Below are 22248 nucleotides of genomic sequence, written 5' to 3'. Positions count from 1 at the left end.
AAAAATCTTTAAAAAACCCCATGTTGTTTAAGGGTCAGCGATATTTATAAAACCCCATTAAAAAAAGTAAGATATCTTATATGGATTTATACATATACATAAATGGGAAAAGAAAGATCTGGAAGCTTACACATCTGATTGGAAGCAGCAGTTCTATCTGGGATAGCGCTGGGACGGGTTAGTGGTCAAAGGAGGCTTTAATCTTGTTGAAATGCCTACTCCCTCCCTCCCTCCCTCTCCCCCTCCTTCACTCTCTCTTTTTCTATAAGGATAATACACATATGTGTTGCCTTCGAAAACAGAAAGTGTCTCATGGGAAGGAGACAGACAGGATCTGACACTGAGGGACACTTAGGTCCCAACGTGCCAGAGGCTGTGCTCAGCACTTTGCATATATGAAGGGGGATACTGTTGACATCCCATCTCATGGAGGAGAAAACGAAGTGGGGAGAAGAGCAGAACCTTGCCTGTTAGGGGCTGAATTGTGATTCCTCAAAAGCTGTTGAAGCCCTAACTCCTAGGACCTGTGAACGGACCTTATTTGGAAATAGGCTCTTTGCAGAGGATCAAATTAAGGTGAGGTCCTTAGGGTGGTAGCTCTAATCCAATATGGCGGCATCCTTATAAAAAGGGGACATGTTGCCGCCGAGACAGATACATGCAGGGAGAATGCCCCGTGAGCATGAGGACAGAGGGGATGGCACAGACTCTCCCTCATGGCCCTCAGAAGGAACCAACCCTGCCGGCACCTTGATCTTGGACTTCTAGTGTCAAGAACCGTGACACAGTGTTCCTGTTGTTTCGGCCACCCAGTCTGTGTACTTTGTTGTGACAGCCCTGGCAAATGGACACAATGCCCGAGGCTACATGGTGAGGGAGAAGAGGAGCCCAGAACCACAAAAACTATTTGTAAACACACTGACTCTGGGCCCAGAACCACATCGGACGATGCATGGGTCAAGAGCAGAGAGTTTCAAGGATGAAAAGGGGTCTTGCCTTCCAGGGACTTAACATCACGAACATGAAATGCTGCACCGCTAATTCAACACACAGACGTACTGGTCACCTACTGTGTGTCCAACACTGGGCCGGATCCTGCAGGTGTCCTGGAGTTGTCCCTGACTCCTTGCTTCCCCTCATGTTCCTCAACCAACCCATCAGCAAATCCAGCTGGCTCTCCCGTCAATGTATATCCACCAGAAGTCAATATACAGTCACTATATGTCCACAGTCTGACTGTTCCCACCTGCTCCACGGCTCCCACCATGCTCCAAGCCCTCATTATCTCCCACCGAGATCAGGGCTCAATAATCTACAACCCGTGCGCCAAATGTGGCCCTCCACCCATCTGTGCGAATAAAGCTTTACTGCGGCACAGCCAAGTTCATTCATTTACTACTGTCTATGGCTACTTTTATCCTACAACGAGAGAACTGAGCAGTCGAGACAGAGACAGTGTGACTTGCAAAGCCTAAAATATCTACTATCTGGCTCTTTACAGAAGAAGTTTGCAGATCCCTGACTCAGTCTGTTGGGGCCATCTCCTCACTCTTCCTGCTTCTACCCTTTCTACGCCCCATCCTCCCTGCCCAGTCCACATCCAGCAGCCGGAGGGGTCCTGTTCACACCTGAGTCAGATCCTGTCCCTGTTGGCTCAAAACCCCACAGTGGCTCCCGCTTCCCTTTGCATAAAAGCATGGTCCTCACAGAGACTCAGGCCCTCTATGCCTGCACCCTGCCCCCATCTCCCACCACCTCTCACTGCACTGCAGACATGGCAGCCTCCTGCTGTTCCTTCAACAGCCTGTGCGCTCCTGCCGCAGGGCCTTTGCACCTGCCGTGCCTTCTATTTCGAATGTCTTTTCCTTCCCTTTCCATTTGCCAAAAGCCTGTGGAGGCTCTGTTGTTACAATCTCCTTTGTAAAAACTGCCCCAACTCCACCTCACATCAGGACAAATAACTTGTCTCTGTTTCCCCACTTTGTGGGGACTCTAGGACTAACCTAGGCCTGACATAATGGCCAGTCTCTTCTTTAATGCAGTAAATTGGGAAACGCGAAAGGCAGCATCCATCAGAGAACACGACAGTTAAGAGTATAGACTCTGGACCCTAGGTTCGAACTCCGGCCCCGCTACTCATTAACTTGATGGTCTTGGACAAGCTCTTGAGTCTTTTTGACCGTCAGCGTCCTATCTATACCTGAGCTATGGAACACCACTTACCACGCTGGGGTATTGCAAGGATTACACGAGTCAGTACAGGTAAGGCACTCTGCAAAGTGTAGAAAATGCCACATCTGCCGTGTTTGGCGTGATTCCTGCTATTATCACTCTTTTGAATTCTACAGGCCTGAACTTGGTGCCTGGCACAGTAATGGTCAAATTGACCTGAGTTCACCGTCAAGGGAGGCTCACGGACGGCCAGCTCTGCAGGTGAGACAATTTAGAAACAAAGCAGAAAACTGCATTCTTCAGTCAAACCCCGCCAGCATGTCAGGACGCGACGCGCACATGCATCGCAGGGAGCGGGGGCAGGAGACAAGGGGTAGCGACGCTCAGGTTCCCATCTCCTGGGCGCTGTGGCTGGTGTTCAAACGCCCCTCCCTGGGCTTCAGTCCCAGCCCTGCCATTTTCCAGGTATGTGATCCTGGCCGGCTTACTTAGCATCAAAGCTTTCAGTTTTAGAATAATTTTAGATTACGGAAAAGTTGCGAATATAGTATAGTGAGTTCCCATATATCCTACGCCCAGTTTTCCTTATTGTTAACATCATATATATATATATATACGTATATATGTACTTTAAAGATTTTATTTATGAGAGACAGAGAGAGAGAGGAGGAGCAGAGGGAGAGGGACAAGCAGACTCCGTGCTAAGCGTGGAGTCTGATGTGGGGCTCGCTCTCAGGACCCAGAGATCATGACCTAAGCTGAAGCCAAGAGTCAGACGCTTAAATGGACTGAGCCATCCAGGCGTCCTAACATCTTATATTTGTATGGTGCACCCGTCACAACTAATAAATAAAAATTACCATATTGTTATTAACTAATGTCAATTCTCTCTCTTTTTTTTAAATCACAAGTTGCCAGTGGCACTTTACTTTTTCTTTTCAACATCCTGCTCTGCTGCTTCCTGGGCCCTTTTTGCCCAGATGCCGAAGAGCTGGGCATTGGCACGGGCCATGGGAAGCCTGGCAAACACCCTGCAGTTCTCCTCTGTAGGGCTCTGGCTCTCTCCTTACGGATGTTCCGTGGGGGCGTGACCTGGCCTGTCAGCTGGGTGGCCACGCTGGCTTCTTCAGCAGAGCTGTCTCCCTCCTTGGGGGCCATGGGACTCGTTTACAGGGACCATGTGGCTTGTTCGGCCTTCGTGAATCCACTGAGATCCTGATGGTCTGTGCCACCTTCTCGTGGATGTCAGCCACCCGTGTCCATTCCCAGCGGAAGCCCCTGCCAGCTTTGGTGGGCTACCTCGTCGTGGCCCCCGAAGGGCCGGATGGGTCCCGATGCAGGGGGTGGTCGATGCGGTGTGCCGGGGCTTGCTGGGCCCTCTGCGCATCTGCCACCCCCGCTGCTTGGACCACATGGCCACCTGCCGCTGCCCTGGAAACAGGGCTTCAGGATCGTGCCGTCCTGGCTGGGTGCTGTGGCTGCTGCCTCCGGGCCTCCTCTGAGAGAGAACGGCCCAACTGACGTCCATTGTTTATTCAGAATTCCTTCGTTTTCTCACTCACATCCTTCTCTTCCAGAATCCCAACCAGGGCATCACGCTACATTCTGTCATCTTCTCTCTTTAGGTTCCTCTGGGCTGCGGTTGTTTCTCTGACTTTCCCTGGTGTTGCTAACACTTCAAAGGGGTACGAGTCAGGTGTTTGGCAGAATGTCTCTCAGTGGGGATTTGCCTGTTGTTTCTCTCATGGTTAGACTGGGGTTATGGGTTTGGGTGAGCAGGACTGCAGAAGGAAAGTGCCATTCTCACCGCATCATGTCAAAGGTACAGCCTGTCAGCACGACTTTACCACTGCTCATGGTGACCTTGACCACCTGGCTCAGGTAGTCTCCGTCACATTTGTTCGCTGTAAAGTTCCTCTCCTCTCTTTTCCATACTGTGCTCTTTGAAAGGCAGTCACTATGCAAAGCTCACAGTCGGGATGGAGTATCTTTATTCAGGAGGCGCCTGGGTGGCCCAGTCAGTTAAGCATCTGACTCTTGGTTTCAGCTCAGGTCCTGATCTCAGGATCCTGAGATCAAGCCCCGCATCTGGCTCTGTTCTCAGCGGGGAGTCTGCTTGAGATTCTCTCTCTCTTGCTTCTCCCTCTGTCTCCCCCCACTCACATGTGCACTCTCTCAAATGCATAAAATTTTTCTTTTGAAGATTTTATTTATTTGACAGAGAGAGACACAGCGAGAGAGGGAACACTAGAAGGGAGAGGGGCAGAGGGAGAAGCAGGCTCCCCACTGAGCAGGGAGCCTGACGAGGGGCTCGATCCTAGGACTCTGGGATCATGACCTGAGCCGAAGGCAGATGCTTAATGACTGAGCCACCCAGGCGCCCCTTTTTTTTTTTTTTTAAAGATTGTATTTATTTATTTGACAGAGAGAGGGCACAAGCAGAGGGAGCAGCAAGCAGAGAGAGAGGGAGAAGCAGGCTTCTCACGGAGCGGGAATACTTAGAATCCAATAGCATGTTCCTTGTTTCAGTAGTCAAAGCGCTCCAGCTTTGGCCACTGGGAACTCTTCCAGGGAGCTCCTGTGTCCCTCTGACGTCCTCCGTCACTGTACCACTGAACCGTCGCTGGTTCCTGGACTTCCTTGCTTTCTCACACCGGAAGATGCTCCTCACGTGTTTTGTGTACTTCCTGCCCCAGCCCTAGAATCAGCCACTTCTCCAAGGAGCACTGGCTCCTTTCCCTGGGACGTGGTCATAGAACCCAAGATCTGGGTGCTGGGTGTGCCCATTGCTAGCAGAGCGTCAGCTCGTTGGGGCTCTCTCAGGTGACAAAGTCTCCAGTTTCTTTTTTAAAAAATGATGAAACGTGGTTAAGTACTCCCATTTGCAGGTGTGTTAGGCCTGAGATGCATGTGGCAGGCCTGAGAAATGGTGCTGATTATAGTCCAGATCCCTCTTTCACCAGGGGTCTGAAACCGAAGCCCAGAGAGGGCCTAAGTGGCACTTAGGTGAAGAGTGACAGGGCGCGGGTGAGATTACCTGCGGGCCTGCAGGAGCGCCCCGGCTTTCATCGGCAACGACGGCGATCCGTCCGTTTGTCATGTGCTCGAGGTCCAGATTTAGTTTCCGGGTGATGCTCGTCTCATAAAATGTGGGGGGAGAGCATCTCATCTTTTTCTTTGCTTTGCAGTTTGTGCAAAATGGGATTTATCCTTTCCTCGAATGCTGGGCAGAATTCCTGTTAAACCCCAGCTCAGCCTGGCGCCTTTTTTGAGAGTACACCCTTAACTACCATTTCAATTTCTCACCGTCGTTGGCTTATTTATTTTTTTACATTTCCCCTTGGGTTAGTTCTGGTGATTTAGATCTTCCTGCAAAGTGTCAACTTCATCTAGGTTTCAAGTTCATTGGTATAATATTGTACAGTATTCTCATAATTAAAAAAAAAAAGAATCCCCCCTGAACCCACAGTCATGTCCCTCCTTTCATTCTGGATGTGGCGGGGCATCGCTACCTCTTTTCTCTTTCTTTTTTTCTTGTTCCAAAGGCTTATCTTCCTTCGTGGTCTTTTTGATTTTCCTGTTTTCCTAATAAAAATGTAATTTAAGGCCTGGAACATCCTTAGCTTGCATCCCGCAGGCTGGGGCGCTCAGCGTTCCCATCGTTGTTCGGTTCGGAACAGCAAAGCGCAGGGACAGATACTTATCACAACTCGCTCTGGTGAAGCTGGCGACAGCTGGGGTTTCCCCAGCCTGGCCTGCTGAGCTCTGATCCCCTTACTTTCTGTCCCTGGCTGCCTGGAGACACGAATGCAGAAAGGAAATTGTTGACAAATTTGCTTTAGAAAAATGACTCTCCTTACAGGCCAGACGGACTCCCTGGTCACTCCTCCTCTTTCGAGGCGGGTGTGTGTTTAAGTGGGATTGCTTCCTGCGGCCTCCAGACCAGCCCGAGAGGGGCCTGCTCCCTGGGAGGGAAACCCGGGCTGTCTGTCTTGTGTGGTCTAAATGTTTAGCTTATCCGAAGAGCACCAAAGAGGCCGTGGGCCGCACTGCCTTAATGGCCGGTTGGGCAGGGTGCCTGGAAGAGCAGCCCCGCGCTGACGTGGTGAACTGTTATTCCCCGATCGCTGCCGCAGAACCGTAAATCAGCCGCCAGCCGTCAGGCCCGCACGTCAGGCCGGCGGCCACAGCTTGCCCAGGTTCCAGCCACTCCGGAGTCCCTCTAGCGAGATCCTTCCCGGACGCGCCCCCTCCGGCCCGCCCGCCTGCCTGGCCGCTCCTGAATCCGGCGAGGGCTATTTTCAGCCAGAAAACCTTTAGGTCCGTCTTGTTGCTTACAAAGGATGCTACTCTTCCCTGCACTCTGCGGGTCTTACGCCTTCTTCGCCCCCTCGGGGCACCGCAAAACCGTGGTGAGGTCGGCTTGGCCGGGGATGAGATTTCCACGCTGCTCTTACGTGACATCTCGCTGGGCCTCGGGTTCCTCATCTCTGAAAGAGAGACACAGAACCGCCCCTCGCCGGGCTGTTGTGAGATCTCAGTGAGGACGTGCACGTGCGAGCTCAGTACAGGGCAGCGCTGGGCAAGTTAACATCGTGCTGCCTCAGTGTTCCCATCTCAAAAATGGGGGTACGCGACCGTCTTGACCGTCGGCGGCGGTGTAAGGCCCGAATGAGTGCAGGCAGGCCCTCTGGACCACATGCGGGACGTGTCAGCTGCGGCTGTGACTGTGTTTAGCATTCCCAGCTGTGCCCTCCACTCAGCTCCTGCCAGGGCCCGCGTCCTTCTTTCTAGAAATGCATTCAGATCCTCTACTGCTCTGCTCGCCTTCCGGGTGGGGAGTGAGGCTGCTGTCGTGGTTCCTTGGGCTTCCGTTGCTGTTATCCGTGTGACTTCTGTTTTGTGTCTACACCGCAGAGACGGTGTGCTAACTCATGGAGGAGCTTTTGTCTGTCTTGTGCGTTTACGCCGGGAATTCCTTCTCCTCTTGCTGCCAGACCGTGCTTGTCTTTCTCCAGACGTCCTGGCTACATCGGCCCTCTCTGCTCTCTCGTTCCCTGTGGCCCCATCGTCTCCAGCACTGTATTGAGTTTGGGTTTCCTGTGGGGCATCTTCTTTCCCAAGGCAGAGGGCAACCGCTCTCCCTGGGAGACAGCACGGTGGGTGAGCCCTCAGACTCCAGAGCCAGGCCGCCTGCGTCTGAATACTGCCACTGGCAACTGTGCGACTCTGGGCTGTTCACGTAACCTCGCTCTCTGCGCCTCAGTTTCTTCGTTTGTAAAATGGGTGCTGTGGACTGAATGTCTATGTTCCTCCCGCCATTCATATGGTGAAGCCCTGAATCCCAGTGTGGCTGTCTTTGGAGATGGGGCCTCTAAGGAAGTAAATATTCAGGTTAAAGGAGGTCATAAGGGTGGGGCCCTGGTCCAACAGGATTAGTGCCCTTAAAGGAAGGGCCCTCAGAGAGCCCCCTTTCTCTGTCTCTGCACACACACTGAGGAGAGGCCATGAGAACACGGGGAGTAGGTGGCCGTCTACAAGCCAGGAGGAGAGTCCTCGCCAGAAACCAGATCTGCCAGCACCTCAGTCGGGGACCTCGAAGCCTCCAGAACTGTGAGAAAATTCATTTCTGTGGTTTACACCCTTCGGTCTGTGGTGTTTTGTCGTGGACGCCCAGCAGACGAAGACAATGGGGTAACGGCAGGGAGAATTACACAAGTTTACACGTGCAAACTCGTCAGTGTTTGGTACAGAAGCGCTCCTAAATGTCGGCTTTGATGATGATTTTCACCATCACCATCATCACTGAAAATGCAGGTTGTGTCTTACAAACTGAGGATTCTAGAGCTGCACTGACAGAACTTCCTACAATGAGGTATGTGCTCTGCTCTGTCCAGTATGACAGCTGCCAGCCACAGGCAGCTGTTCACGTTAAAATTAGTTAAAAGCAGGGGCGCCCGGGTGGCTCAGTTGGTTAAGCGTCTGCCTTCAGCTCAGGTCATGATCCCAGGGTCCTGGGATCGAGCCCTGCATTGGGCTCCCTGCTCAGAGGAGAGCCTGCTTCTCCCTCTGCTCCCTGCTCCTCTCTTACTGTCTCTAGCTCTGTCTCTCCAATAAATAAATAAAATCTTAAAAAAAATTAGTTAAAATTAAATATTATAAATGTTCAGGGTCTCAGTTGCTTTTTCAAAAATGCTAGCATTCCCTGCGTGGTAGGAAGCGGGAGTGCGGGCAAGAGAGAAGGACTGATTTTGAAGGCTTTTCCTCATTTCAGTCCCACAGCGACCTGCGGAAGAAATGGTGACTCGGCCAAATTCAGTGCCTTGCTCAAGGTCTTAGAGCTAAGAAGGTGTGGGATGGGGATTTGAACTTGGGTCCTCCGATCCCGGGGCGGCATCCCCACTCTCTCCCCAGCGCGAGGCCTCTCTGGGGAGCGGCAGCCTCCGTGGCAGTGGTTCCGGTGTCCGGCCTTCATGTGGCTGTCCTGGATTTTGTTCTGTGGAAGCCCCTTTCGTTTACTTCTCATTTTATCTTGAATCTATTCTCCTTTTCAGACGTTTAAAACCTTCCCTTCAGGGGCACCTGGATGGCTCAGTCGGGTAAATGTCCAACTCTTGATTTCAGCTCAGGTCATGAGCTCAGGGTCGTGAGATCGAGGCCCACGTCGGGCTCTGTGCTGGGTGTGGTCTGCTTGAGATTCCTCTGCCCCTACCCCCACCTCTAAACAAATAAAAATAAAAATAAAAGAAAACCTTCACCTCATCCTAAGCAATACCACCTATGAAATCACTGGCTTAATGTGTCACTCATCCCCCCGCTCCCCGATACTAGTAGGAAAAAACCCGCAAGTTTAACAATTTTTTTTTTCTTTTTGGTATTCAAGGAAAAGCCGGCCGCCTGAGACCTGGGTTGTGCCGTCCGCTATGTGATCTAGAAATGTCGTAAAGCCAGCTGATGGCGGCATTTTGGGGTCACAGTTCCTCACGCGCAGGGCAGTGCACAGTGCTGGGTCATTTGCCATTCCTGGCCCTGCCTGCCAAAAGCCAGCAGCACGTCCCTTTCCTGGGACAACCTGCACCCTCCCTCCCATTTCCAAACACCGTCCTGGCAGGATGGCCCTGCCCTCGGGTTGGGTTAAAACACACCGATGAGGATAACGGGGTTGCAAACCCCGACAGCGCCTGCTCCTGGAGAAGAGATGGTAACAACGCCCACCCTCTCCCACATGCGGCGCTGGCCTTGGCTCGCGATGACCTCCGTTTCACGTCTTTCTCTTGCCCAAACTGAGAGCCTTCTTGCTGGAATCTGCGAACACTCCTCATCACACCGCCTGTAAAATCTCCGCCATTCCACAAGGTCCGGCTTTTCAAATCTATTGTTAATCAAAGTTATAGTATCTTGAAACAGAAATAATGAATTCTTCTTTTGAAGATTTGCATTTTTTAAGAGTGCAGGCCTTGGAGTCCAGCAAACTCCGGCTTGAATCTTGGGCTTAATCCTCACAGCTACCGTGAGCTTGGGCAATCCCTCATCCTCTCTAAACTTCAGTTTCCTCGTCTGTGAAATGGGGGGCAAGAAACACAGCTGGCTGCCCAGGGTTGTGCACAAACTCCTGGCACTTTTGCAGGTGATGATTCTATGTGCACATAAGGATGATGAAAATTATGATAAAATAATACTAATAACCATCAGTTATGTCGCACCGTTATGTTCTAGGAGCTTTATATACATGAATTCATTTAATTCTCAGAGTAATCTTATGAGGCAGGTATTATCATTACTCCTGTTTTGCAGATGAGGACAGAGGCACAGAGAGGTTAAGTAATTCACCTGAGGTCACACAGCTTGTAAGTGCAGAGCTGGGTTATGAACCCAGGCCATCTGGCCCCAGAATCTTTGCTCTCAACCACTGCCTCATATTGCCTCTGGTAAAAGCCCACAGGACAGGGGAGATTTGCAGCTATCCTTTGGCTTTTCGTGCCCATCAAAGTCATTTCAAAAAGTATCTACAGCATGCAGCCTGTGCGCCGGGCATTTGGGTTGAACGGGCACTTAGTGGAAGTGCCTCATGCTTCTTGTAAAGCTGGCTGCACCGGCTGTAAACATTTCCTCCTTTCCTTGCCAATGAGGCAGAGCCCAGTGGCCCCTGAAGCCGAGTGGGGACAGGCAGAGTCTCAGGGGGTCCAGGAACCACCACTCAGGGGTCTGCTCCCAGGTCTGGATCTGGACTTGCTCCTAGCGACTCCCCCCTCTCAGGGTTATTTGCGAGGCGTGATGGAGACCGTTCACTGCTCTGGGTTTCCAGGGGCAGAGGACAAAGGACAGTCAACCTGCAGGTCTGGTTACAAATGGCACAAGCTTCGCTGTCACTGTGGAGTGCTTAGCCCGGGCCAGGCACCTGGCGTGCAGCGCACGGCAGCCTCGTGCCATGGAGGAGCTGGGCTTTACACACTCCATCTCGGATCTTACAACAACCTACAAGATAGGTTTTCATCCTCGTTTTACAGAAGAGGAAACTGAGGCCCAGAACGTTGAAGTCACACTGTGTCGAAGATCATTCAGCAGGCAGCAAAATGGGGTTCACACCAAAGTCTGACTTCAGGGCCTGTACTTCCACAGCCGCCTTACTGGTCGGGTGTTTGCTCTGCTTCCCGTTCATTCTGGGGTGGCTGGAGGAGAAGAGGTCTCTCTCTGCCGCAGGAAGCTCCTGCTGTCACCAGCCTTTGGACAGGTGGAGACCGCAGCTGCGTGACTGCCAGGGCCTCCCAGCTGCGGATTCCGCCTGCGGGTGCTCATGTCCCCAGCAGGGATGAGTGTGGGGGCAGGGAGCTCTCAGGACTCTGCTTTCTTCCTGCCACTGGCAACACATCGAACCAGCCCAGCGGGCAACCCATGCTCCCCGCCTTCCAGCCTACACCTGCAGGGTGTTTGGCCCTGGGCAGAGAGCTTGGGGGGCTCCTATTCACTCCAAAAAAATTTTTTTCTTTTTTAAAGATTTTATTTATTTGACAGAGAGAGAGACAGCCAGCAAAAGAGGGAACACAAGCAAGGGGAGTGGGAGAGGAAGAAGCAGGCTCCCAGCAGAGCAAGGAGCCCGATGCAGGGCTCGATCCCAGGACCCTGGGATCACGCCCTGGGCTGAAGGTAGACGCTTAATGACTGAGCCACCCAGGGGCCCTACACGCCAACATTTCTTTTTACAAAGGAGCTGGGTTCTAATTCAGCTCCAAGTTTACTTTCTTTTGCCTTCTCTTGGTTTTATTGGGTTTACGGGGGGAGGAGGGTAGAAAAAGAGACTAAACGCTTGCATCTCCCAAAGCGGCTAGGCTTAATATTGGGGCAAATCCTCACCCTAGGGGAATGGGGTGCTCCCCCCACCCACTCTAGAGACATCTACTTGTGCACATACACATATGTTGCATTCGATTTCAGGGGTTCATATACCCTTAATAGATGGAGTGGGACCTGAACAATCACTCTTGAGCTATAAATTCTGCAAGCCAGAATTTATCTCTAAGTTGCTGAAGTGCCTGGCTGGTACTTCTGATATGCATTTTCATCTAAGAAGGTGAAATAAGTTAACAAAAACAGATCTGTCTGCAGGAGTATTAACTTCTGTGTTGTATGTTCCCCAAACATATCAATCCATTTCTTGCCTCTTTACCTTTGCACCTGCTGTTCCCTGGCCTGGGAATACTCTTTTCCCACCTGTCTCTCTCCTTTACTACCTCCCCAACCCCCCAGCAAATCCTTATGCTTTCTTTAATACCCAAGCATCTCCTCCTCTTTGATGCTTCGCCTGGTCCCCTCATCCCGACCAGGACTACTTAATCACTTCCTCCTCTGGGCTTCTGCGGAGCCACCTTGGGAATAACCAGCAGAGCAGTCCTAGCCCACCTGTCCTATGATGGTGTGGCACATGTGTGTCCCTTACCAGAAGGCAGGCTCCTCAGGAACAGGGGCCATACATGGCTCACTTCTGTGACTAGAGCCCCTGGTCCGTAAAAGATGGGCAGCAGAAGTTAATGGGAGGAATACAAGATAGAAGGACAAGATGGAAGGAAGAAGGAAGGAAAGCTAGGTGGATGGATGGAAGAAAGGACGGGGAAGGCCGGAGAGAGGGAAGGAAGCTGGGGACTATGTGGGAAGAAGGAAGGTGGAAAATAAGTGGATAGGAAGATGGATGACTGCACAGTTGGATGAATGAATGTGGGGGAGGAAAAATGGAGGGATGGACGGAAAAAAGGCTAGGTGGAAGATAATGATGGGCTGGAAATATAAGTGGAGGGAGGGAGGGAACAAAGGATGGATAAAGGAACAAAGAATGGAAAGAAGGAAAAAGGAAGGGAGGGAGAGAAAAGGAAAGAACAGATGGACGAGGTTCTGGGGGGAGGGTGGGGAGAGAGAGAGAACATGCAAGCTACGGCAGAAGCAGGGGAAAGAGGGAAGACCGGGAAAAGTGAGGCCAGGACTTTAATGCGGACCTGCTACGCTGTTTTCACCCTAGGGCCATGTTGACTGGCATTTCCTCCCCTGCAGCCTGAGCCTGGAAGTCAAAACCAAGAGAGCTGTGTTCCCCGGAGCCTCCGCTCAGCTGGGAGGGAGGCCGCAGGGCTGGGTCCAGCATCAGCTTTGGCTGTGACTCCTACAGCCCTCTAGGAAGTGGCAGCTCGGGAGGCTCCCCAAGAAAGGGCTTTCAGGGTGAGCACAGTTCCGTGAGCCTGGAGGATGGTCTCCCCAGGTCTTAAGCCGTAGGCATGCGTTTCCATTGAGCCTGCACCCTGCCCTGCAACCCAGCCAACATTTTGGACGAGGGGTCCCCTGCCCCAGCTTCTAAGCAGCTCCCGCACGAAGGCGAGGTGGCCCGGAGCGGGGAGCTGGTTGGCGGTATTTCTGCCCAAGCTCCAGCGGCCGGAGTCACAATCTCTGCCATATCTCTGCATTGCGTGCACTGCTTTTGAATCACGGTGAAATCAGGAGGGGGGCAAGCTAGTTGTGTTTTTCTAGCTCGTAGTAAAATAAACATCTAATGATTTAAACGAAACGGTTTGCTTGGTACCATGAAGCTCCCCTGCCCAGCCCCAGGGCAAGGCTTTCATCCTCTCCCATCTGTCATTACAACCCTGGAAGCTCAGGGCTTTTCTTCTACCTGTTGAGCAGGTGAGGGAACTGAGGCTAGAGGAGAGGGAGACACCTGCCCCGGGCTCTGGGCTCCGGGCCAGGCACGGGTGGAGCCAGGACTCCAAGGCAGATGGAGCGGATTAGAAGGTGCTTGCCCTCAGCTCAGGACAAGTGTCCTGGAGAGCCTGAGATACAGCTGAACTTGGCACCTACCCTGTCTCTGGATTCTTCCCCGTGAGAGCTTTCACATGGGGGGCTGCGCGCCTGACTTGACCAAACTCAGATACTCGCTTCCACCCTTGCCCCCTTCAGCCAGAGGGAGCCTCGGAATGGAAGTCAGATGCTGGTGCCATCCTGCTTAAAACTCTCCAGTGGCTTCCTGTCACCCTGAGAAGATTCTCCAAAGCCTCCGGATGGCCCAGAGCCCCACGTGATCTGCCCCCAGCTCCTGCTCCCACTGCCCAGCACAACCCTCCCCGCTCGGGCGCCAGCCTCCCTGTTTCCGGAACCTGCCAACTTGGACCACGCTCAGGGCCTCTGCCCTGCTCTTCTGTCTGGCACGTTCCTGCCCGGATGCCCGCACGGTCCGCTCCCTCACCTCGTTCAGCTGTCTGCTCACGTGTGGCAGAAACCCTACCTGGTGGTATCAAGTGAAACGACAGCCTCATGACCGTCTCCTCCCAGACTCTGCTGGTCTCTCTTCGGGGCACTTTATCTGACGTGACCTGTTCAGGTGTTTCTGGTCTGCTTCCCCAGCGGCAGGTCCGGGCTTTGAGGGCGGGGACCTGCTGCGTGTCATCTGCCACTGAAGCCGCAGCGCTCGGGGGAGGGCCTGGCAGACGCTGAGTTTGCCCGGAGTCGCTGCTGCTTGCCAGAGCGAACTCCCTTATTTACAGGTGGCACTGCAGGCTCAGAGCAGAGAGGGGACCCTAAAACCCCGCCATCCCTGCAGGGGCTGGCCTTGGGCAGGCCAAGCCCCTCTCCCGAATCCCGCAGTCTCCCCGGAGCCCCCGGAGCCTGCCCCCGGGATGTGGACGAGGGCTCCCTGCACCGGCAAGCGTGCCCCCGGGATGTGGACAAGGGCTCCCTGCACCGGCAAGCGTGCCCCCGGGATGTGGACAAGGCTCCCTGCACCGGCAAGCACACAGGGCTCCCTGCACCAGCAAGCATGCCCCCGGGATGTGGACAAGGGCTCCCTGCACCGGCAAGCGTGCCCCCGGGATGTGGACGAGGGCTCCCTGCACCGGCAAGCACACTGTTTTCACTTGTGTCAGTCTTAACTTGATCGCGTACCATGGTTTCAATTCCGCTGAGGTGCCTTGGGGGCTTCTGGCACTGGGGACATTTTTGAAAAACATTTAGGGAACAAAACCAAACTGGCTTCCCTGAGTAGCTCCAGCTGGGAATTAAGTCCTTCGCCAAGGGGTGTGACTTCCACGTCGGGGCCAATGAGGAACAGCGGAGGGGGAAGACTAAAGACATTGCCTTGAAACACACATCAGTCTGGCAAAATGCCTGGCTCTGAGCCTCAGGCTCAGCCCACACCGATGAAGTGCCCACTGCGCGTCTGGTGTTTTTACTGTGTGGGACTTCAGACTCTTATCTCTGCCCGTCAGTTTGGTATCTTCCCTGGGGTGTCGCAGACACCTCAAACCCCACGCGTCCTTGACAGAAGGATAGGTTTCCCCACTGCATTCCCACATCTGCTCTGTGTGCCCATCTCAGAGGATGGCATTGTCGCCCTGGTCCTGCCATCCGGAAGCCCACATCCTACCACCTTGATCCAACCCAGCTTTCTCCTCTTGCTTGGACAACCACAATAATCTCTTTGCTGGTTTCCCAACCTCCACCCTTCCCTCCTATTGCCCATTCCCCACGCAGCAGCCAGAGCAGTTCTTTTAAAACATAAACTAGATCATGCAGCTTTTCCTGTTCAATGCTCCCTGGCCCCATGGTTGTCCACAGCACTTAGAATAAACTGATGTCCCTGGCCGGTGTCTGACCCATACCTCCCTCTCCAGACTCATTCATCCCAGTCGCCCCTGTGCTTTCACTGATTCACTACAGTCACTGTGGCCTTCACACGCTTTCCACCGCAGGGCCTTTGCATGTGCCGGTCCCACTTCTCTAGATCTCCACCTGGCTAGCTGCTGTCATCCTTCAAGCCTTGGCTCAAGCATCACCTCCTCGAGAGGCCTCGCCTGACTCCCTCAAGAGTGCTGACCACCCCCCCCACCCTGGCCTACCCCCTCTCTCCCATCACTCACTATCACACCTCATTGTTTTATATTCTTCACGACCTTTTCATTAAATGAACTTTCTCATTTATGGATTTGTTTGGCTGTTTACTGCTGAGGCCCTGGGGATTGAGGGTGACATAGCTGGGGTTCCTACCCTCATGGAGCCAACATTTTAAGGAGGAGATCTTGAGAGACTAAATCTACCCTGGACTTTTCAATGATAAGAGCCAATAATTCCCTTTCATTTGCTAAAGCCAGTCAGGTTTTCTTATTTGCAATCAGCCGACTCTATTACATTAGGCTCCACATATACTTGCTGAATCCAACTGCCATGTTTGTTTTGCTCGTTGGTTCTCTCCCTCCCTTCCTTCTCCCTCTTTTTCCCCAAGACATGAGAGGTCATTGTAAAGGGGACCTGTACGTTGGATCTGGCTGAAGGGACAGTCCTGGGCTTGATGCTCACAGAACCACCCACCACACCAACGTTCTCTTTTGTCATCAATGAGTTTCTATGTAGATCCTCTCTGATTCCTCAGAAAGTTGAAAACAGAGCTACCCTACGACCCAGCAATCGCACTACTGGGTGTTTACCCCAAACATACAAAGGTAGTGATCCGAAGGGGCACCTGCACCCCAATGTTCATAGCAGCAATGTCCACAATAGCCAAACTATGCAAAGAGCCCAGATGTCCACTGAAGATGAATGGATAAAGAAGATGTGGTCTATATACACAATGGAATACTACTGAACCATCAAAAAAAATGAAATCTCGCCGTTTGCAACAACATGGGTGGAACTAGAGGGTATTACACTAAGTGAAATAAGTCAATCAGAGAAGGACAAATACATGATCTCACTCATATGTGGGATTTAAGAAACAAAACACAGGATCATAGGGGAAGGGAGGGAAAAATAAAACAAGATGAAATCAGAAAGGAAGACAAACTGTAAGAAACTCTTAATCCTAGGAAATAAACAGGGTTGCTGGAGGTGGAGGGGATGGGGTAACTGGGTGATGGACATTAAGGAGGGCACGGGGTATAATATTAGAGCACTGGGTGGTACATAAGACTGATGAATCACTGACCTCTACCTCTGAACCTAATAATACATTATATGTTAATTAATGGAATCCGAGATGTTGGGCAGAACATCAATTCCACTTCACAGATAGAAAGGCTGAGGCCCAAATGGCTTGCCTAGGCTGGACACAACACAAGATTCATCATTTTAGCTAGGGTTTCCTCCTCTGGAAGTCTAGGACCGCAGACCAGAAAGGAAAACCTGTATCCCCTCCTGATGATACATATTAGTCATGCTCTGGGCCGACAAGCCCAGATCTGAATTCTTAGCCCTCATATTTCTACTTCCCAGGCTAGTCCCAGGGATTTTTGATTCCAGGAAAAAATATTCCTGCTAAGATAAACAGGACTGTTCTTTCATACACAGTATAATTTTAGGTTACCTTCGTTTTTCAATCTGGTAAACCAAAAATGCAAATACAATTTACAAAGCCATTAGATCCCCACATTAACCCTCTTATCAGCCGAAAAACCCCTTCTCACCTCGGAGAAAGCTGCTTGCTCTTTCATAGGGGTAAATCGCGCATTGTATTTCCCTCCTTGCTTTGGCTACCAGGGAGCTCAGAGAGATTAGCTCTGAACTTCACTGTAGTAGTTGGCCAGAGCGTGATTTTTTGGTACAGTGCCTTATCCTTATTCGTTAACTTAGCTTTCTAGTCCTTTGCCTTAACAGTTCAATTTTAAATATGTTTTCCATTTGAAATTCTTTTCAAATCTTTCTGCCACAGGCTGGGTATAAACAAAGGAATTAAATTGATTTCTGACGCTGCCCCCCCCACCGCCCGCCCCTTTTCCTATCTCTTTCGCCACTTGCTTCGGGGCACAGGGGCAGACACTAAATAAGCAGCAGTCCCTCTGCTCGCTCTCTCTCTCCGTAAAACATGTTTTCAGGGCAATGTAAATTGTTTTTAAAAGCTTCCATCCTGGCCCACTGCTAATTACTACTGCCCCAGGAGGATCTGTACTAATTTGCCTTAATAAACTTATTAAATAGTAAATTTCAGGAGGAAGAGACGACACAGCCTTTATTGGATTAGCGAAACTGCCAGTGGACATCACCACCAGAGCGGAGAGAAGCCCACTGGCCGCATGGGGAAGCTGGGGAGATCAGCTGGCCAAGTGTGTTTTCAATAAACTGTCGCTGGCCGCGGTTTTGTGCCTTCTTGGGGGTCGTCAGCAAAAGTTTCTAGCTTCCAAAGGAAGAAGGAGAAACAGAAAAGAGAAAAGGCAGCGTCTCTTCCCCCGAACCCGACGCAGGTCATTAAACACGGTGACAACAACATGGAACGGGGGGGGGGGGGGGGGGAGGGCAATGCCAAACCTCCAGGTCGTTGAAGAACAGATGTGTATCTGCAAGGTTGAAGATCATTTCTTCCATCATCAGGCCGATGCGCACCGACGTCGTGGTGTCCTGGTTGAAAGAAAGGACAGAGTCACCTGCCAGTGGGGTCTCCCTCTCCCATCCTCTCCCCCCCCGCCCACTGAAAGGTAGTCATGGTCATTCCTGACGGGCTCCCACACGGCCTCAGCTGTGTCTCCATGTGGGGTCTGGGTGAGGATGCTGGACGGCTCCTGAGATTTCACTCCTAGGTGTCCCCGTTTCTATCTGCCCTCTCCCCCCAATGCCCCTACAACTGCAGCTGTGCTCAGCGTTGCCAGATCCAGGAATGGCAGCAAGAAAGGAGGGCTCCTCCCAGCCTTTCCGCTTCCAGGGAGGCCTGGAAGACCGCAGGGACGCAGCGTAAGCTAGGTAGAACCCACCGGGAGAGCTGACGTGTTGGTTCTCTCTTCGCTACAATCTGTCTGTGGATGCTGTTGTACTCCTCCCAATACCGCGATATCACTGTTCTCTCACAAGAGGATTAATTATAAAGACAAGCACACAAACAAAACTCCATAGTGGTCCATCCCTACCTCGGAAAACGAGGCCGCCATTAAAAAAGTAAAGTCATGTGAGAGTTACTGATGTGAAACTCTCACCAAGATATGAAGTAACAAAAGCAAGTTGCACCACAGTAGAACGTGTGAAAGCCAACTGTGCAACGAAAGGGTCCCTTCTCTGTCCCATACACAGGCTGCAGCAGACCTCCTGTAGGATGATCCACACCGGGGCTTGGCATGCTACACCCACGGGCCCAGTCTGGCCTGCTGCCTGTCTGTGTGTAGCTCGTGAGCTAGGAGCGACTTTCCACTTCTTCTTTTTTTTTTTTTTTCCGAGAGGGCACACCTGCGGGCATGCAAGTGGGGGGAGGGGCAGAGGCAGAGAGAATTTTTAACAGGCTCCACACCCAGCATGGAGCCCAATGTAGGGCTTGATCCCATGACCCTGAGGTCAGGACCTGAGCCGAAATCAAGAACTGGACGCTCAACCAACCAAGCTACCCAGGATCCCTGACTTTTTACATCTTTTTTAAAAAAAGATTTTATTTATTTATTTGACACAGAGAGAGACAGCCAGAGAGAGAGGGAACAGAAGCGGGGGGAGTGGGAGAGGAAGAAGCAGGCTCCCAGCGGAGGAGCCTGATGTGGGGCTCGATCCCAGGACCCTGGGATCACGCCCTGAGCCGAAGGCAGATGCTTAACGACTGAGCCACCCAGGCGCCCCTACATTTTTAAACAGAGTATTGTCTATGGTTGCTTCTGCGCTTTGAAGGCAGAGGTGAGGAGGAGCCACAGAGACCCTGCGTCTTGCAAAGCCTAAAATATTTACTATCTGGCCCTTTGCAGGAAAGGTCTGCCAACCCCTGATAAATACCCTGGCTGTTGAACTCAGATGAGACCATGTGACTTGCACTGGGCAATGATATGTGAGCAGAAGTTACGTTTCATTTCTGGTCCGAAGCTTTAAGAGCAAGTGCGTGGTTTGTCCTGCTCTCTCCTCCCACTTCGCAAGACTAAATGTTCCGGAGAAAAGAGAATGCGGGTCAGAGCTGCAACAGACCAGAATGGGCATGTACTATAAAAGAGAAGTAGCTGACATTTGGGGGATGTTTGTTACTGCAGCATAACCTCACCTATCCTAACTAATACGCGTGAACATACTTGCCATGATGGTTCTCGGTTCCGGCTGCACACCTTAATGATCAGGAGAAGGTAACAATCCTGATGCTCAGGCCCTCCCCCAGGCCCGTAAAATCAATTTCTGAGGATGGGGTCCAGGCATTAGGAATTTTGAAATCTCTCCACCCACCTGATTTCCATGTGCAGCCAAGGTTAAGAACCACTGGTCTAAAAGGATATACAACACTTGGTAATATTCCAGGTTACTATCTATTAAGTGCTTTCTCTGTGCCACTGTATTAATTACCTCATTTACTTAACTCGTTTAATTCCCACAAGGACTTATGAGTTAGGTGTTATTATTTTCCCACTTTACAGATGAGAAAACTGAGACCCAAAACGGTTAGGTAACTTGCTCGAGGCCCTGCAGCTAGTGAGTGCTGGGATTTGAACCCAGGTCGTGTGGCCCCGGAGCAGCACTGCTTGTGAGGAGGGCTTGGAGGGGCTGGGGTGACAGGGCGCATGGAGGTGACCTTGTACTGTGACTCTGTACATGTCTTTTCCTGCTTGAATTTTTCACCGGGAGGCCGTCTTACTTCTATTATAAAAATAATTAACAACATAAACCCTTCTTGACCCTGAAAAAAAAAGGGGAAAAAATGTAGCTGGTGATCTCAGCTTCACACACACAACTGTGAAGAATCAAGCCCAGGAACACAGCCATTAGGTGAAACACCTCATTAGGGCCCCAAAAGCCAAAGCTTAGCACTCTGGGTCCTGGCTGGAAGGCGGCAGGGTAGAGCATTCAGTGAAAAATGAAGAAAAAATGAGGAAAACAAACCTTTCAGGGCCAAGCAGGGAATCAGTGTGTGACCCAGGAAAGGGTTTTGGGGGGTGTTTCCATAAATTACTCACCCCTGAACCATTTCACCCCTGCATGATTGCACGTTCCTTCTTGGCGAGGCCGTGCGCCTAACCACGGATGAGCAGCCCTCTGCACGCTAGACAAGAAGCGAGAAGCTGCCGGCCACACTCATCCGCAGAAAGGATTTATGCAGAAAAATGTCAACTCCCAGGTCAGCGCATAAAACAGGAAAAGCAATTACTGTATACGGAATGGGCTGTCTGTGAAAAGTATTTTGTGAAGCTAGAGGGTGGCAAATACTCAGTATTGATACAGCTGAAATTGATTGCGTCTTATCGATACGGGCAGGATGTGGGGAGGAAGTCTGCATGTGTGTGATGGGGGCCAGGGCGAGGAAAGAGAGCCTAATTCTCATCTTCTGGTTTGGGAAGCCAGGGAGCATGCCTAAAATGGAAAAAAAAAATCAAGAAGTAATAACATAAGCAGGTTACTTAGAAATTTGGAGGTAAGTCCCCCAAAAATCAGCAAAGGTTCAAAGTTGTTGCCTGTGGGTAGAAAGAAACAGTGTGTGGGGTCCACTGAGGACTTCAGTTTCTCTTAACGCTTTCCTTTGTAGAACTATATGAGTTTTAAACTATATGCATATATTTCCTGGATTAAAAAAAGACTAAATTAAAAATGAAAGGCAACACACTTAGTAATTCTACTTCCCATTATCTACGCTAGAGAAAAACCCATACAGAGGAACGAGAGACATGTGAAAAGGTGTTCATTACAGAGTTGTTTGTAAATACCAAAAGACTGAACAATTTAGCTGTCTGGCCAAAGGTTACTAAAGAAATAAAATGTAGTATATTCATTCGGCGGAAAACTAAATTCAGTTGAAAGAAATGAACCACATTTCCACGTATTAATATGGACATATCAAAAAAATAATATCGAGTGAAAGTAACAGTTTTCTGAAAGTTATATACTGCACGTTATTAACATTTACTAGAAACACATACGGTGCTACCACATATTTTCCGTAGGCACTTATATATTTGTAAATATCTGAAAGGATGTACCCAGGGTAAGAACAGTAATTACTTCTGGAAGGCAGAGATAAGGGGACAGGAATTAGAAGTAAGGATGAAAGTGAACTTTAGCATGAGCTAGAATATTCTACAATGTTTTGAAAGAGAAGGGATTCACATACTTATCATATAATTAAAAATTAAAACAAAACTTTGAGGCGCCTGGCCGGCGCAGCTGGAGTGTCAGACTTTCGATCTCGGGGATGGATGTGCGAGCCCCGCGTTGGGTGTAGAGGTTACTTAAAGATAAAATCTTTAAAAAAATTCAAACAAAATTTTAAAGACGCCCAGATGTTTCTGAGGAGAACCTTGAGAATACTGATCTACTCCTTGAGAAGTCTCATTGTTTCAGGTTTTCCTAAAATCTGCCTGCATGCTGCCTTGGAGATTGTTCTGAACTGCATAGGTGGGACCTTTTTTCAAAGAATTTGATAAAAACTGGCTGAAAGAGGTGGAAAAGTCTGGAATAGCCCAACTGTCCCAGGAGTTAAGTAACACAGAGTGTGACCCTGAGCCAGACCATCTTATCCAAGTAGAAAATGTTTTTCCAGGATTGCAAAGACTGAGAAACTAAGGGAATATAACCGGTGGAGACTCAGTGGTAATTAACATGAAACACATCCACAGTGAGGGCAAGGGAAAGCCACTGGCTTTGTCTCACCCGATGCCGAATCCATTCTTTTTTCTTCTT

General features: G+C 50.7%; 1 protein-coding gene across 2 annotated transcripts in view; it reads right to left on the bottom strand.

Annotated features, from left to right (window-relative positions):
* EYA2 (EYA transcriptional coactivator and phosphatase 2) overlaps positions 1–22248 on the bottom strand; it is a 282437-nt gene that overhangs the window by 47947 nt on the left and 212242 nt on the right. For both annotated transcript variants that reach the window (XM_040638425.1, XM_040638424.1), the window contains exon 10: positions 17938–18027. In XM_040638425.1, coding sequence (XP_040494359.1) covers positions 17938–18027 — 90 coding nt within the window. The remainder of the gene's footprint in view (positions 1–17937; positions 18028–22248) is intronic.

Source organism: Ursus maritimus, unplaced genomic scaffold (genome assembly GCF_017311325.1).
Source record: "Ursus maritimus isolate PB19 unplaced genomic scaffold, ASM1731132v1 scaffold_22, whole genome shotgun sequence".
In the NCBI taxonomy this organism is placed as follows: Eukaryota; Metazoa; Chordata; class Mammalia; order Carnivora; family Ursidae; genus Ursus; species Ursus maritimus.
Note: the sequence above shows the minus strand (reverse complement) of the source record. Positions and strands in the feature narration are given on the sequence as shown.